This window comes from Callospermophilus lateralis, chromosome 13, assembly GCF_048772815.1.
Source record: "Callospermophilus lateralis isolate mCalLat2 chromosome 13, mCalLat2.hap1, whole genome shotgun sequence".
NCBI lineage: Eukaryota > Metazoa > Chordata > Mammalia > Rodentia > Sciuridae > Callospermophilus > Callospermophilus lateralis.
The window spans coordinates 13,575,951-13,593,772 of NC_135317.1; the positions used below are offsets into that span (position 1 = coordinate 13,575,951).

Genomic DNA, 17,822 nt, shown 5'->3' on the forward strand with positions numbered 1-17,822 from the left:
GAGGCCAGCTCTGCCCCAGTGCTGGCCATTGGCATTCCCACTCACTCTGCCCAGAAGGGATGACAGAGGACAAGGACCCTAAATATATAGACAGTCTAGGAATACCCTAATCAATTTCTGCTTTTATTTTCCTTCTTATGTATGTACAAATATGATAATGATAACCATGCCTAAACACATTTATGTTTTACTAAACATTTAAGATAAAAATACTGGGTAGTAAAAAAGTATTGTGCTGCATCTAATTGGCAATTGCTTTTCCTTTCCTGGTGGTATATAAATATGATCCAGCTTGTGATCTGATGCAATAGCAATCTGTTTGTAGGATTTCCCTTCCCTGAGCCTGGGATGAATGGGCTGTGCAAGGAAGCATATAGACTTGCTGTTTGTCCTGCCTTGTCTTCCTGCTGGAACACACATTCCACCAAAGCAAGGGTTTCACACCTGTTGCTTTCTGACATCTCCCAAGCTTCTGAAACTTGCCTACATGTAGTAAGTGCTCCGTAAATCCATCTTTGATGACTTGGTGAAATCCTTATGTGCTAGACACCATTCTACGTGCTTTGCATGGAATCTTTGCCTTTAACAAAAGACCTAATGGTTTATGTTTTTATCCAACTTCCCTGCTGAGGAAACCAATCATATGAAGGCTCAGCAACCTTCCCAAGGTCCCATTGGTGGATGTAGTTAGGACACAAGACCCATCTGGCTCCATAAACTGTTCTTCCCCACTATACTTGGCTGCTTCTAATGCCTGTGCCCCTTCTTAGCCTCCCTGGGAAACCTCAGTTCAGGCTCCCACTCCATTTGATGCATGCCTGTGAGACAGCTCTGATGATCTTTTATTAGATGGTGAATGATGTTCACCCTCTGTACAACGTCCTTCTCAAGGCAGACACCCACCCTTGTTTATCTTTATCCCCAAGGCCTAGCATGGAAGCTGGCCCTGTGCAGCCTTAATGTCTGAATCAGAGTGGCTCTGAGTGTGGAGTTGACACATGAGAGGACAGGCAGGGTCTGATTGGCAAGGGACTGACAAGATGCAGCAGCTCAGGAGAGGTTGCTCTGGAAGCAGACTGCTGAGTCCAGTTTTGAACTTACTGGAGTGATGGGAAGAAAAGAAAGTGGAGATATGTGCTAGGAACCTGGGAGAAGAAAACTGGAATAAATCTTCTTTTAAGGATCGAAACAATCTTTCAAATATGTTCTTCAGGAGTGTTAACTGAAGCTCTGAGCATGATCAACTCACCAAGGAAATGGGAATTCAGAGAAAGAGCAGAATCTTGGGACACACCTCTAGTTAATGAGAAGAAGGATAAAGAGAGATCTGAAAGTTTCTCTGGAGCAGTCAAAGAACTCTTCCTCTGGTTTGTGTTCTGAGTAGGTGTCTGTGGCAACGGCTTTGTAAAATAGTACAGATTATAAATAAAAGTCTGTGGGCAGCAACAGCAAAACAACACATTCGTTTTCAGTGCTATTGGGTCTTTCTGGCCCTGCCCACCAAAAGTTCAGGTCTACTTAGCCTCCAGTCCTCATGCCGACCTCTCCTGCCTCCTTCCCGCTCCAAACTCAACCTGGGAGATGATGCCCTCTGTCCGAACAGTACATCTGAAATTTCCTATGGCATTCATATTCTTTTACTGGTTCATAGTCTTTAACATTCTTTAAGGTGAATCTGGCCTTTGCTATTATCCTGTATTCATTATTATTTTTCTTATGAATGCCTCAAAATTCCTCTCTTCTAGTTGTCTCTGTTCTGTTGGTTAAATCAAGTCTCCCAACTGACAGACTACAGATTTCCTTATGGTATGGTGGGGAACATTATTGCACTTCTTTGACCCTTGGATAATGTTTTTATCATCTGTGCCTTAGGCCTACCACAGACTAGCAAGAACTGCTGAGCTTCCTAGGTGGCATTTAGCACTAGAGACTATTGACTTTTGACCTTGAAGAGCACATAAGATGCTACATTCATTAAGAATTTAGTAATCACACTATAAGTGTTCTCTATGGCCATTATTTTCACCTTCTTGTGAATCTATTCTAAAGATGACACTTCTTAGGCTAATTACTATTCTATTTGTTTGAACATTGAGACATGCTTTCATATAGAAAAGTTGAACACACACACAATTTACTTAAAGAATAATTATAAAGCAAATACCCAGGTCCAGAAACAGAACTCTGGCCACACCTTGAAGCTCCATATGCCCCCTCCCTGATCACATCTCTCTTTGTGAACTAGAAAGAAACATTTGGGATAATCATCTCTGTGCCTTTCTTTATGGTTTTACTGTCTGTACATCCTAAACTCTATGGTTGAATTTTGTCAAGTTTTGAGGGTCACACAGAAGGAAACTACTGTATCTATTCTTTGGTTGACTTGCTCCTTTCACCATGATAGTTTGTTCTTTTTCATTGTATCATATTTCATAGCATGACTGTGGTAAAATTTATCCAATTACTGATGTAAGTTTTGGGATGTTTGCTGGTTTTTGCTGTTACAAATACACACACACACACACACACACACACACACACACGAGTCGTTAGAAATGCTGAGCCATAATAAATACATGCCTTCAATTTTACTTAATAACGCTGCTGTTTCCCAGATTGAACCAGTTCATGCTGCCATGATGTATAACGATTCTCCTTGCTTCATCCTTGTTAAAATGTGTTGCTGTCAGACTTTTCAATTATTCTTTGATCTGGTGTGTATCTGTTAGTAGTGCATTGTGATTTACATGCTCAATTCTATGGTTACTTAAAGAGGATGTTGACCTTTTCATATATTGATCATCCTCTATGGTACTATCAAATATTTTGCACCTTTTTAAAATGAGGATTTCCTATTTTTACTGATTTGTAGGTATATTTAATATAAGTATTAATTGTTATATATCTTTGAAAAATTCTCTCACACAATAATTTGTCTTTCCACTCATTTTATATTGGTAATTGGTAAACAAAAGTCATTAATTTTTATGTAGTGGAATTTATCTCTCTTTTCCTTATGGTTATATTTTTTTACTCCAAAGTCGTAAAAGTATTTTCTCATACATGGCCGTGTAATTTATCTAAAATCCTTGGAGTCAGAAGTATTTGAAATATAGACTTTTTGAATATTGGAAAGGTACTACTGAACACAGAACATATATTGTATAAAACTTTCAATAACAACTGGGACCTATAGTGAAACATGTTAATATTTCTACATCAAAACATACACATAATGACCTAAGTGATACATAAATAACAACTATAAAGAGCCCTGTTTAGCTTTAAATCATATTTCTCACCAAATGAATTCCAAAGAGTTTGGAGCTTCCAAGGTTTGAAGATTTTTTTTTGACTAGTGCAAGCTATGGTAGCCTTATACAGTAAGAGTCGGATTGCTCATTTTGAGGAACTTACTGATGAGGCTGGTACCTGGAATTTGCCTGTAGAAAGATTCTTTACTACTATTTCAAATTATTGAAAGACTTATCTACTTGTATCAGTTGCTTTTTTTCTTGAAATCTGTATATTCATCTGATATTTTTTGCATTTGCTTATAAGATCCTCTAACCTTTGGACGTCCATAGATCCAGTAAATGTGTCTCTATTGCTCAGCACTATCAGATGTTAATTTTATTAGTTTTTTCTTTTTGAAAAAATTGATGTTTTTTTAGTCTATTAAATGCAATGGTATGCTAGTGAATTGGCTGCAAACATAACAAAAACAAAACCCTGGCTTGTCTGCTGATTTCCACAGTGTGAATGTTGTCCTCATGGGCAATTCCAAGCAACCTGTCTGCTGTCACTGAACATGGAGTGAAAAGAAGTGTGTGACTGAGAGGCTGGCTCTGTCCACCACTACTTGTTTCCCATCTCATTAATTTCTGCTCTTCACATTACTTCTGTGCTTCTACTTTATTCAGTCTTATTTTTCTCACTTGTTAAAAAGGGGTATTTAGCTCAAGACATTTCAGGCTCTTTTCTAGTGTACTATAAGTACTATAAGTGTATATAAGACTATAAATGTCTTAGTACTGCTTTAGCTTCAGTCCACAGGTGTTGCTATTGTATTTTATTGTTCAGTTCAAAATATTTTTTCATCATTATTGACTTTGTCCATGGACTCCATAATAACATTTTCACAGTTCATGCTCTCTAGCTTAATAGCATTATGGTAAAAAAAAAAAAAAAAAAAAAAAACTGAATTATTTCATTCTTTAAAATTTATTGGTAGTTTCTTGGGAATCAATCTAACAAAAGAGATGAAAGACCTCTACAATGAAAACTACAGAACACTAAAGAAGGAAACTGAAGAAAACCTTAGAAGATGGAAAGATCTCCTATGCTCTTAGAAAGGCAGAGTTAATGTTGTCAAAATGGCCATACTACCAAAACTGTTATGCAGATTTAATTCCTATTAAAATTCAATGACATTAATTATAGAACTAGAAAAAGCAACCATGAAATTCATTTGGAAAAATCAGAGATCCAGAATAGCCAAAATAATCCTTAGCAAGAAAAGGGAAGCAGGAGGCATCACAATACCAGACCTTAAACTATACTACAGAGTAACAATAACAAACACAGCATGGTATTGGCACCTAAATAGACATGCAGACAAATGGTACAGAATAGAAGACACAGAGACAAACCCACATACATACAATTATCTCATACTAGACAAAGGTACCAAAAACATACATTGAGAACAGATAGCCTCTTCAACAAATGGTGCTGGAAAACTGGAAAGCCATATGCAGCAGAATGAAATTAAACCCCTATCTCTCACCATGTATAAAACTCAACTCAAAGTGGATAAAGGACCTAAGAATTAAAAAAAAAAAAAAAAAAAAAAAAAAAAAAAAAAAAGGACCTAAGAATTAGACCAGAGACTCTGCACCTAAACGAAGTACAAGTAAGCCCAAATCTTCATCATGTCAGATTAGGCCCTGACTTCCTTAACAAGACTCCTAAAGCACAAGAAATAAAATTAAAAAAAAATCAATAAGCAGGATGGATTCAAACTAAAAAAACTTCTTCTCAACAAAAGAAATAATCATTGAGGTGAAAAGAGAGCCTACAGAGTGGGAGCAAATTTTTACCACATGCATATCAAATAGAGCACTGATCTCCAGGATATATAAAGAACTCAAAAAACTTAATACCCCCCCCAAAAAAAAACAACACCCAATCAATAAATGGGCTAAAGAACTGAACAGACACTTCTCAGAAGAAGATATACAAGTAATCAACAAATATATGAAAAAATGTTCAACATCTTTAGTAATTAGAGAAATGCAAATCAAACTACTCTAAGATTTTATCTCACCCTAGTCAGAATGGCAGATACCAAGGATACAAGCAATAATAAGTGTTGGACAGGTTGTGGGGGAAAAGGTACACTCATACTTTGCTGGTGAGACTGCAAATTGGTGCAACTACTTTGGAAAACAGTGTGGAGATTCCTCAGAAAACCTGAAATAGAACCACCATTTGACCTAGCTGTCCCCCTCCTCAGTCTATACCAAAATTACTTAAAATCAGCATACTATAGTAACATAACTACATCAAAGTTTATAGTAAACTGTGGAACCAACCCTGTTGTATATATACATAATGGAATATTACTCAGCATTAAAAGAGAATCAAATTATGGACTTTACTGGTAAATGGATGGAGTTGGAGAATATCACTGCTAAGCCAAATAAGCCAATCCCAAAAATTAAAGGCCAAATATTTTCTGATTAGTGGATGCTGATCCGTGGTGGGGATGGGGGAGGCATGGGAACAATGGAGAAAGTTTGGATTGGGCAAAGGGGAGGGCGGGGAAGGGTCAGGGGGGTAGGAAAGATGGTGAAATGAAATGGACATCATTATCCTAGTATATGCATGATTGCACGAATGGTGCATCTCTATATCATATACAACCAGAGAATTCAAATATTGCACTCTATTTGTGACGATGAACTGAAATGGATTCTGCTGTCGTGTATAACTAAATAGAAGGATTCTTGCTGAAGTCAGGTTAGAAGGCCAAAGACAGAGAGAGGCCAAGGTCAAGGCCTAGTGGAGAAGAGGGCTCACAACTAACTAGTTTGCTCAAGGAGAGCTTTTGTACCCTCTCTCTCATCTCCCAGGAAATAGTCTTCAAAGAGGCCAGGGGAAAGTTGACAGGCTAACCCAACTGGGGCTGTAAGGGTAGGTAGCAGGATGTCATACACATATGTGACTCTTGTTTTCCATTTGTTAGCTGGATATGAGACCCCATTTCCTCCCATTATTCTGGTGGGTGTATTATCTTCATGTGGCTGCTGTAATGAATAACCACAAACAGGGTGGCTTACAACAATAGAAATGTTTTCTCTCTGTTCTGTGGGCCAGCACTCTGAAGTATGCTCCCCGGAGCTGAAGTAAGGGTCAGCAGAGCCACCACTCCCTCTGCAGGCCCTGGGGGAGAATCCATGCTCACCTCTCCCAGCATCTGGCTGGCAGACAGTGTTCCCAGGCTGTGGCCACAGCACTCTCATCTCAGCTACCTCCTCAAGAGGCCTTCTGCTCTCATCTCCTCCACCTCCCTCATAAGAATAGTGGTTGCACTTAGGGCTCACCTAGGGAATTCATGCTAACCTGCCCATCTCAATTACACCTGCAGGGACTTCATGGTCTTAATCAGATCTAGAGGTTTTATAGATTTATTTGCAATCAAGTGATCACTGAGGCTTAAAAAGATTTTTTTGTTGTTGGTAGTTAGTTGCAAATAGCCAAATATGTAGTCAATTTTGGGGACATCTCAAGTTTGCTTTTAAGAAAAGGTAAATTCTGGGGCTAGCCATGTAGCTCAGTGGTAGGACCCTTGCATTCTGGGGGAATGTTCTTCTGTACACATTTGTTAGGTCAAGTTTGCAAATCATGTTAAGTTTTCTATAGCCTAATTTTTCTCTTGCTTGCCTTAACATTTCCTGAGAAATATCTATGAAATCTCCACTATGACAATGTGTTTTAGTGTTCTGCCAAGTTTAACTTTCCATGTTTCACAAGTAAGTGTAGCTTTGTTACTCAATAAGAATACCTTCTGAGAAATGCACCATTAGGCAACATCAGCCTTGTGCGAACGTCAGAGTGTACTTACACTATGAAAGTGGTGATGTCACTGAAGCCAGATTTAAAATCAGGTGTCCAGTAAGATCTAAAATGGAGGCCATGCTGAGAATTCCGGGAAACGCAGGACAACTCATGGAATGTTAATGAAGTCCCAAGAAAAGCCCTAGCCCCAAAGTCCATCCCAAAGAAATGTTAATGAACAGCCCCAGCAGATTTGAAGCTAGCCCATCCCAAAGAAGTGTTAATGAAGTCCTTCTGGCCTAGATTACTTCTTTGGCCCACCTGTGTCCCACCCCTTCGGCCTTCCAACCTACATTCCATCACTGAAGGAACTATAAAAAGGGGAAACAACTGCACTTCAATGGATTCCACCTCTTGGGTTCCCTTCTTCCTCCTGGAGAAGTCTTTTCTGCTATCCTTTAATAAACTTCTAATTTCTACTGTGCCCTTGCCTCCGCGTGCTTCTCTGGTGTTATTCTTCAACATTGGAGAAGCAAGGACTCGTCACCTGTCAACAGCGGTAACATCACTTGGAGACAGCCTTAAGGAATACTGTGGCATATGCAGTCATTAAGTGAAACTATTTCACGTGCACTTATCATTAGGTACATATACATCTTTAATGTATTTTTTCCAGCTCGAATGCTTCCAGGATCCTCTCGCCCTCTTTGTATTCCGCGGGTGGTACCGAAACACACACCTTTACGGAATGACGCCAAGGTGCAGCTGCGCGCTGGCCCGGCAGCTGAGCTCCGCGGCGGGACGCACCTGCGGGCAAGCAGGCCTCGAGGCCACGCTCAGGAGCTGCCCGGCAGGCACGCCCAGGCCCAGCTTCCACAGGCCGGCGGATCTCGCCGCTGCGCGGTAGCCCACCACCCCGCAAGGCCCCGGGCGCCCTTCCCGTCCTGATGCAGCGCCCCGGCGCTGGGGAAGAGGCGCGCCGACCGAGGACGGCGCCGGCCTCACTACCGGGTCCCGCTTCCACCCCGGGCCGGGCGGGGGCGCTCCGGCGCGAGGACACCGCCAGCCACCGGGTGCAGAGCCGCGGAAGTCCCGCCCCCGCGCTCGGCGACGGCGAACCGGAAGTGCCCTTCTAACCCCGGCCGTTCCGCCCCAAGCTGCGGGTAGTGGGTTAGTGGAGCCGAGCCGGCGGCGGCAATTCCGCGGGCGTAGCGCTCGCGCTTCCCGGCTGCGCGTGCGAGGGCCCGGCAGCTCGGCATGGCGGCCCCCTCCAGGAAGGAGCGGCAGGCTTGCTGGGGCGCGCGCGACGAGTACTGGCGGTGCCTGGACGCCCACGCCGAGGACGCAGCCCTCTGCCAGCGCCTCCGCAGCTCCTTCGAGGCCAGCTGCCCCCAGCAGTGGGTGAGTCGCCGGCGCGAAGGTCACGGCATCCTGACACCTGGGCTGGGGCGCGACGAGTGCGTGCAAACACCCCGGGAGCTACTGCTGGGTGGGGCCCGACGTGAGCGTGTAGACCGCCCCGGAGCTACACGTGTTCTGGGGCCTGACAAGAGCGTGCAGACCGCCCCGGAGCTCCCTCGCGCGGGGGACGGTAGTAAGCTTGTAGAGCGCCCCGAAGCCTCTGCGGGTTCTCCGATGTGAGCATCGCGGACGTCTCGGGGTTCTACCTCCAGGAGCATTGCTAGACCTGCTGTCAGTGCCCCTCCCAGCAGCGCCGCGGTGGCTCTGCAGCCTTGCAGCAAGCTCTCCCCTGCACGCTGTCAGCATCCCTGCTCTGCTCCATGATCTTGAGCCCAGGCTGAGTTAGCCTGCCCCTTGGTTGTCCGCCCCTGCCGCATGTTCCCCTTTGCTCTCTTCTTAGTGTCATCTTGTTGAGCTCCTGCCCAACTGCCACAAAATAAAAGCTGAAAGGTTTTTCCAAAGAGGCATGGGAGAGGGCCGGGAGAACAAGGGTGCTTCAGAGTGCCTTCTTCCAGAGACACCTCCTGCCTTCCACTTTAATTTCCCTTCTATTTGGGGGGAAGCCCTGTTGTGTCTAGAGTAACACAATAGGAAATAAGTCTCAGATTAGCCCAGCAGTTGAGCAAAGTCTCCCAATCCCAGAATCTGCCTCATGTCTTAGATGTCACAGCAATTCAGGTGAAAAATTATGAGGACCTGCTCTGTACAGGGGCAGCGATAAATGTATTGGAGAGGGGGTAAGTTCTGGTCTCTTGGGGCTGACAGGACAGTAGGACCTCTAAGTAGAGTTCTATGTTTGAAGATAGGACCCGAGACTCCATGCTCTTAATTTGCCACAAAAATATGAAGGACATGATCACCTTCATTTGGTATCCTTTCTGTAACAGCTACCCTAGACTACCAGGGATAAGTCTCTAGTGCCACAGCATATGGACATGTTATAGCCAGGGAGACACACATCAAAGAACAGATGCATCTCACCAAACAGGGCGAAAGAGTTACTTAAGAGTTTAGGGGAAAGTTCAAACTTGGGTAAATCAAGCACTTTTGATGGTGTGGAGCACAGCAGAGATTGTGTATGAACAGACCCTCTTCATCTCTGGACTGAGAAGTGGACTTGATGAAGACTGAATGTCAAGGGGCTAGGATTGTGGCTTAAGACTCAAATCCTTCTGGATGCTGGTGGCTGCAGCCCTTCCTTGGCAGATGCTTTTCAGTTCTACCCGTGGCTTGACACCAGGCAGGGTAGATTTTCTCAACTCAGCCCACTCTAATATCTGCTCTCAAACTCCACTGAAATATTTTGAACTAGATCCTAAGAAAGGCTTTTAACAAAAGAACTCGTGCTAGTGCTGCCTGGTCGGCCTCACAGTGCACACAGGTGGTCCTCTGCCCCTGCTTTGCCTGGCAGCAGCTCAGACGCTGTGGCAGTTTTATGGCAGCCACATGTGCTTCCTTGGCCTGCATTTTCTACTTCTAGGATTTTGCCATGTCAAGATATTCTTCAAATTCACTATGAAAAGAGGGAAAAAAACCCAAATCATCAATACACTTAACTTTTACCCTCAATTTAACTACTCATAGTTCATAAATGTAATTTTCATATGTCTGTCTCAAGGGTTTGTTTCTGGATGAGTCATTTGTGGGTGATAAACATTAAACTTCAGAACTACCCAGCATTTCAAATCTGAAGACTCCTGGCTCAAGCCAGAGCTCTTGTGGGCTCAGACTGCTGGCAGACTCTCAGGTATATAGTCCTGTAGAAGGTTCCTGGGCTAGTCAGAGAGCAGGGCCTCGAGCCCCTGAAGGGCCTAATTCACCTGTCATCCCACTTCTCAGGGGCTCACTCCCCACATCACTGACTGCTTCCAGAATACAAATCCCTTTGCTGTTTCTGTACGGATTCATAATGAATAATTTGTTGCACTTAAGTCTGCTTTTGCTTATCTAAGCTGCATAACTTGCCCTAAGTCCAGCCTTTTTCATCTCAACAGATAAAATATTTTGATAAAAGAAGAGACTACTTAAAATTCAAGGAAAAATTTGAAGCGGGACAGTTCCAGCCTTCTGAATCAACTACAAATTCCTAGGCACTTCCTGAACTTTTCATAAAGGTTGAAATTATTCTTTCTGGACATTAAAAAGTGCTGTGTTGATTCTGTGACAGTAATAGTTTGACATGGCATACATCAGTCCTGTGTATAGTACTTCATGACAAAATTGGACAAGTAACAGAAGATCCATGTTTCAACTATGAAGACTTGAAGTACAGTGGTTTAAATATGCCTAGTTCTAATTTAGTAAAAATTTATTTTAAGAAACTATTAAAACCAATTATAAAAACACATTGATCTTTTCTTTTGGAATAGATGATGAGTAGTGGGGAAATATTTACAATGGATATTATAGATAGAAGCTGTCACTGTATGTTCCTGGGAATCAAAACTTTAATACAGGCATTACAGCTTGAGGTTGGAAAAGGTTGAACTCAAAACACACAGGTAAAATGTAAGAGCCATCTATTAGAAAACCTGCAGCTAATATCATACTAGATTTTGAGAGAATTATTGTATTTCTAGCTAGTTAAGTGAGGCAAAAAAGGAAATCAAAGACATAGATCAGGAAGGAAGAAGTAAAGCTGGTTCTATTCACAGCTGATATAATTGAAAAACACTAAAGAATGGAAAAAAATGAAAAGGTATAATACAACTTAGAGACAATATTTGCAGACAGCATAGTTCATGAAGAACTTAAGCACCCCTAGGTTCAATCCCTGGTGCCAAAAAAAAAAAAAAAAAGGTGGGCAAATTATGCAGATAGATACTGAAAGATGATATACAATGGGAAGAAACATGAAAAGTACTCTATTATTAAATATTAGATTAATGGAAATTAGTACCCCAATGGTACATCATCACACATCTCTTAGAATGACTTTGAAGTTGACAATTTCTCATGCTGACAGGAAGGTGCAGCAGTTGCTCATTCCCTGCAGGGGGAGTGGGACCTAGGAAAGCCCCTCTGGAGAGCAGTTAAGAGTGACAGTGACCCACGATCCAGCAGCCCCACTCCTAGGTCTTTCACCAAACGAACTGCAAATTACATAGGGATGTTTGCTTAAAGCAGCTTTACTCATGCCCAGGTCTGGATTTCTAACACTGTTCTCTAGTGAATGGAGCCAGGGCTCTTGGAGATGTCCCACTCCACCCAGGAAAGAGATGAAACCGACCTGGAGTATCATGCAGTGCCAAAGAGTAAGGCAGCAGTAAGAACAAGGTCCCAGGAGCCTGCTGGAGGACACAGTATGTCCACACTGATAGGAAAAAGTCCTCTCTAATGAGGATTTCCAACAGGTGAATAGAGCACCAGCAATACACATGGCACAGCAGTAACTGCTGCAGGCAGAACACAAACATCAGTGGACCAAACAAGACAGCGCATCTGCAAAGCTAAGTATGCCCCAGGACGTCTTGACAAGAGCCTCAGGTTCCAGGGCTCTCCCTCCACGGCAAGTGACTTGCTTTTGACAAAGGCATGAAAAGGGAGAAAGCAAATTTAGAGAACAATGTGGCAGAAGAGGTCTTCACCAGATGTAAATGATGGAGGCGTGAGCCCCGCTGCCACCATGTCTGTCTAACCTCACTGCAGAAGAGGCCCCTTCACCTTCTCTTAGAACCTGTAACCTCCGAGAACATGCCAGACAAACCCAAATCCTGGGATGTTTACAAAACACTGGACCAGCACTCTTCAAAATAACACTAAATGCAATGTGTATCCAAAACTGGATTGGCTCCAGGGACAGGAAAAAGACAGTAGTGGAAAACAGGAAACTGTAATCAAGTCTGTAACTTGGTGAAGAGCACCTCGATCAACACCAACTTCCTAATTCAGATGAATGCACTGCTTTAAGAGGCATCACAGTGAAGCAGGTGGAAGGAAACTTTGTGCTATTTCTGCAGTCCTTCTGCAAAATAAAAGTTTCAAAATTACAGAAGAAAAAGTAAATATAGAGGTATGAACTATGAAATCTGTTACTAAAAGACCCAGATACAATTGAAGGTCATTGAGGATGGTGATAATACCAAATTAAAAAAAAAAAAAATCAAAGCAACAGAAGCCAACTAATACTCACGAACCTCATTCTCCGGTTCAGTAGGGATTTGGAGGAGTCACTTGAGTTCTTTGGGTTCACGTTTGTATTTTTCTCAGTACAGACTATTTCTAACCATTACTTCATCTCTCTGAACAAAGATGCATGAGAAATTTCCTAAGAACTTAATATGAATGATTATGGCCTACTTCATGGTTTGAAAAATAAAGCCTGAACTTTATAGAAGTTGGCTCAGCATCTTGCCAAACAAGGGAGGGAGGGCAGAGCACCTTCCTCCAGTGCCTTGGCCTTGGTTTCCTGCTGCATCCCCACGACCTCAGGGTACCAGTGCTTGCAGGTGTGGGCTGTTCAATTCTGCCTTACTTTCAGTGAACTTTGTATACCTGATGATAATAACTTCTAGGAAGGACTTTTTTTAAAAAATGTTTTATTTTCATAATTATGTAAAATATTTTCTTAATAAGCAAAATCATGTATCTAATATAAAGATTTATCAAAGAAGAAAATATATAATGATATATTTAAGGCACATGAAAAAGTTTTTGGCATTAAATTGCAAGAACAAAAAAATTCATATCCCAATAAATGTCAGAATCTATTCCCAAATCGTTTAAAAAGCAGTCAGGAGGCACTGTGACCACTGAGGTAAGGCACGGGCTTCATGATGGGGCTCCTGCACGCCTGAGCAGCTGCTGCCTGGTGTACTCCCAGATCAGCAGGGCCCCACTCACGTGCACATTCAGTGAGCGGATGACGCCCTGCTGGGGAATCTCCACACACACATCCAGCTGCGGCAGCAGGTTGGCAGGAATGCCTTCACGTTCATTGCTGAGGGAGGAAAATGCAAAAGAGATGTGAGTTTTCCGACAATAACAATTTTTTTCCTGGGTATTCTGACTGTTACCACATCAGACAGACAGATGAAGTAAGTGTGGTTTTAGGAAATAAATAAGGCTAACAAAGATCTACAGGTCAATTCTGTGTCCACCTGACTCTCCTGGACAGGTGAAATAAAAGGAAAACTAGGGGGTTTCCATCAACATTCCAGGCTAGAGGCAAAGCTCGGGCACAACCACAGGGCCAGGAAAACCACCAGGGCGCAGGGATGCCACTCACCCCAACAGGAGCAGCGACTTCTCAGGGAAGCAGAACTGGACCAAGTCCGAGCTGTGGGCAGTCTGCTCCACGCCAATGACCGTGTAACCTGCTGCCCTTTTCTGTTGCAGATAACCAGGGAGCTGATGCGGCTTCACCTTGATATCAGTTTATAAAGAGCAGAAAATAAATCAGTTACAGCCCTGTTTGTAGTAAAATTAAAGTTAACAAAAAAAAAAACTCTTAAACTAGTTAAAAGTATTTTTTAAGGAAAGAAAATCACAACTATATATTATTAAAAAAAATCCCTCCCAACTCACAATTTTATAAGAATCATTTCGAAATCAAAATTGAGCTATATCAGGACACATTTTACTGAAATAATATCACATTATTGATGATTTCTAAAAATAATAAACTGAAATGGAGAACAGAGTATACTTTCAAGTATTGTTTTTAATCTATGAAAGGCTGGATTCCTGCAAGTTCCTGCAGAAGGCCTGCCTAACACATAAAGACAAAACACTGCACACTTCTCCAATAAAAGTTCAATAACAGATTACTTTCCACTCACCTCCACCAGAGGAAGCCACTGTTCAGCTGAGACACTGAGGTGCTGAAACTGCTTGTCACGGACACAATGAAGATTGCTGACCACCAGCACTGAGGCCCCGAACACCTCACAGGTCCGGCACAGCCCTGTATAGAACACCTGCATCATCCAGACTGTCCCCAGCATCATGCCACACTCATCAGGTCCCACTGCTTCCCTAGAAATTCTCAGAGGGCTAAATGTGGAGGACACAACCAAAACGGCAGGGGACCAGAGTCCAGGTCCAGAGATTTCAAGCAAACTACCTGGAAAACCATGGTTTACCTCCTAAATTAGTTGGTTTATCAATGAGCGAGGCCACTACAATCAGTCTGCTGATGGACTTTCCAAGTTTGGCGGCACGGTCCTGGAGCGCAAGCTCCAGGTCTGCGTCGAGGAGGTCATGTCCCCATGGGATGATCTTCTTCTGCACGTCAGCCTGCTCAGAAGGGCCGTCTGCTTCCCCCGAGCCAGTGCCTGGGAGGAGAGAGGACACCAGGGTCCACGAGTCAGGCCCAGTGTCTGTGTGTATCAAGGAGCACCACTGAGACCGACCTGTTCACTGACTAGAAGCTGCTTAGATCCAAACATGTCACCATTTTCAGTAGTAATTCTTGGATTTCAAATTCAGCTCTACTAATCAATATACTATGACATTTCATAAAAACAGAAGATATACTGTGGTTCACATTTTTGCAATTACAAAATCGGGAAGCAACTTAGAATCATAGTTCTTTAACATTTTTTTCTTAGAGGTAAATAGGGCATATTTTACAAACAATATAATATCAAATTAGAATTTTTATGGAAATATGTTCCCAAAAAGAATATAAATGAATTTTTTTTCCTTAAATTTCACTAGAAGTAGCTGGGGTAACTTCCTAAAATGAAAGTTGTCCCATAAAACAATCACCCCTTGACTCAACTGCTGGGTACCAGATGTCATTAACCTATCTAACTGCAGGGTCTGCTTGAGAAGGGCTGAGTATACTGCTGGAACTCTTCCTTTGTCCCCCAAATGGACCACCAGCCAATGAACAGTCTGTTTGCTGGGGATGGGGCAGGCATGCAGGAAATCACGACAGTCCCGAGGGCATGCTCACACAGGAGGGATGCGTAGCCTATGTGGCAGGAGTCAGACCCGAGGGCCCAGAGAGGGAAGTCACAGCTTACAGGGGAGACAGAGCTGTGTGCATGCGCGAACGCGGAAGGAAAGTGACCTGGGCATCAGTAAGTACTATGGTTTAGCTCAGCCTGCACCAGACCACAGGCTCTGCGGGTCTGAGGTAAAAGATTTATTCTATACGGAGGAGCCCCTGGGGCATTTGAAGATGGGGGATAATGGCAGTGATGTTGTTTGGTTAGAGAAATCCCTCTTGGGAGCACTGGACTGAGAATGGACACAAGGCTCGTGCACTGGCCACGGTGGAGACAGTGAGGTCGGAAAGTCCTCACCACAGGGGGCTGGAGGGAGGGAGAAGCTGGGTGGTGGGTGGATGTGGCAAGAGGAGACCAGGAAAAGAATGACAGAGTGACCATTAATAGAGGGCACAGAGAGGAGGCGAGGTGGACAGAAAGTGGAGTCCAGTCTGGATGTGCTGAGTTTAAAGAGCTTGAGGAACAGCAGGCTGCAGAGGTCCAGTCAGTTCAGGCCGAGAGACGGAGGACTGCAAGCTCAGAGGGGAGCGTTCAGAAGTGGCCATTGGCGAAGCCAACGGGGAGAGGACTGAACATGATGACCAGGCCAGAGACCTCAGAGACGAGGAAGACCACAACACAGACGCTCTACTCTTGGAAGGGGCAGAGGAGATCCATAGTGTGGCCCTTCTAGAAACCTGATTTTTACAGATACAGAGCAATGAATATTAATCAACCACCTGTTCAAGAGAACAGGGAAGCTCCTGGTTCTGTTGGTGTTGCACCAAGCTACCTCTCACCTGGAGGTCTAGGTCAAGGCCACACACACTCCCAAACTTCCACTGCCGTGCCAAGGTAGGCAGATCAGAGGCATCACCCACTCCTGCTCTAGGTGACGAAACCAGTGAGCTCATGTGCAAACAGGGAAATAAGGAGAAGTAGCTCTCTACCTGCGTCCTGCTGGGACCAGTCCCCAGGATTTAGCTCACAGAGCAGAGTCCGAGAAAAGCACCACAGGGGCCCTGAACCTGAAGGGACATCTGTGAAGCTGGAAAATCTGCCAAGGGTGATCCACTCCTCTTCAACAACACCCGAGAGCCGTGGGAGGGTGTAAAAGATGGTCTGGAAAAAGAATTGTAAAAATAACAAAGAAACATGACATGTCAGCAGCAGCACTCTATTGTTACTAATGTGCTCTCCCAAGCCCTCTGGTTGGAGCTCTCATTACCAAGTGACACTCAGAACCTGGATTCTGACTCCCCACGTCCTCAGCTGTGTGGCATTAGGCAAGTCGGAGCCTTTTGTCTCCAGATCCCCATAAAGTGAGGACACAGATTCCAGCAGCACGTGAAAGGGCTCTGGGACCTGCATAGGGGCTGCTGTGCACAGTCGCACCTGAGCGACTGACCTTTTGAAAGAAAACCCAGCACAGGGGTGCTCACCATAGGGAGGGGCCAAGGTACAGGTGCTGTGCAGCTCAAGCAAAACACTGCCTTGGGACAGTGCTCCTGTCCCCAGGAAAGCTTTTAGCATCAGCATGTTTTTCTGGTGCCACCACAGCTGTACAGACTTAACTGGCATCCAGACCACAACTGAGTGTACCCGGTGGGTACCGAGGCCCACTCCACACATACCAGACTGTTTGTCAGGTCACATACAGTCATGACCTGTGTGGCAGCAGGAGGCAGGGGCCAAGGGACGAAGGGAGACCACAGATGCACCACTCCTGCTAGGGACCTGACAGAGAGGCTGACAAGGCCAGAGAGGCCAAAGGGTCTTGCAGGAGGCCTCAGGCAGCCCCTCCAGGCACCAAGGGATGCAGAACAGAGCATGTGGGACACAGGAACAGTCCTAACAGTACTGGGAGTGAAGCCCCAGAGGAGGCGCAGGAATAACGTAGCTCTCAAGATACAGCTCAGTGTTTAAAGGCCAGTCCATGAGTAATCCAAGGATCACTAGCGTGCGCAATGGCTGAAACTACTGATGTGACCAGACCTCCCAGGGAGAAGCCTAGGTCCAAGGACTGGAACCCCAGACAGCATGTTATAACTAGAGCTGCGGGAGGGAGAAGGTGCTATGCTTTGTTCAAACTTAATGAATTACACAGTGAATTAATTATATTAACTGTAATAAACAGGCTTGTGGTTCTTAAAATTATATAAGCACTTTCTATTACAGCCAGTGAGGGGGTACATCATTTGCTCTACAATTTTAATTAGCCAAACCTAACATATGCCATGAATGAAAGAACAGATCTTTTCGTTTATTATCAGGGGCTTCTGTTCAATAAAATCCCACCTGCACCTGCTTTTACTCATTGCCTTTTAGGAATCTGCTCTGATTTCTGTTTAGAGTTTCCCTTCC

The 17,822-nt window shown here is 43.9% G+C and overlaps 2 protein-coding genes across 2 annotated transcripts in view; one reads left to right on the top strand and one right to left on the bottom strand.

Annotated features, from left to right (window-relative positions):
- The first annotated feature begins 8,207 nt into the window (after positions 1-8,207).
- Coa6 (cytochrome c oxidase assembly factor 6) lies at positions 8,208-10,868 on the top strand. The gene is made up of 2 exons (XM_076831994.1): positions 8,208-8,463; positions 10,518-10,868. Exons 1-2 carry the CDS (start codon positions 8,320-8,322, stop codon positions 10,611-10,613), a joined length of 240 nt encoding a protein of 79 aa, XP_076688109.1. The 5' UTR covers positions 8,208-8,319; the 3' UTR covers positions 10,614-10,868.
- A 2,241-nt stretch (positions 10,869-13,109) lies between these two features.
- The window catches only part of Tarbp1 (tRNA guanosine 2 -O-methyltransferase TARBP1), a 59,121-nt gene continuing 54,408 nt past the window's right edge, over positions 13,110-17,822 (bottom strand). Inside the window, exons 26-30 of the mRNA XM_076831995.1 lie at positions 16,409-16,580; positions 14,607-14,798; positions 14,304-14,428; positions 13,751-13,887; positions 13,110-13,462 (exon numbers count right to left, since the gene is read on the bottom strand). Of these exons, the coding sequence (XP_076688110.1) occupies positions 13,294-13,462; positions 13,751-13,887; positions 14,304-14,428; positions 14,607-14,798; positions 16,409-16,580 (795 nt within the window). The 3' untranslated portion in view covers positions 13,110-13,293. The remainder of the gene's footprint in view (positions 13,463-13,750; positions 13,888-14,303; positions 14,429-14,606; positions 14,799-16,408; positions 16,581-17,822) is intronic.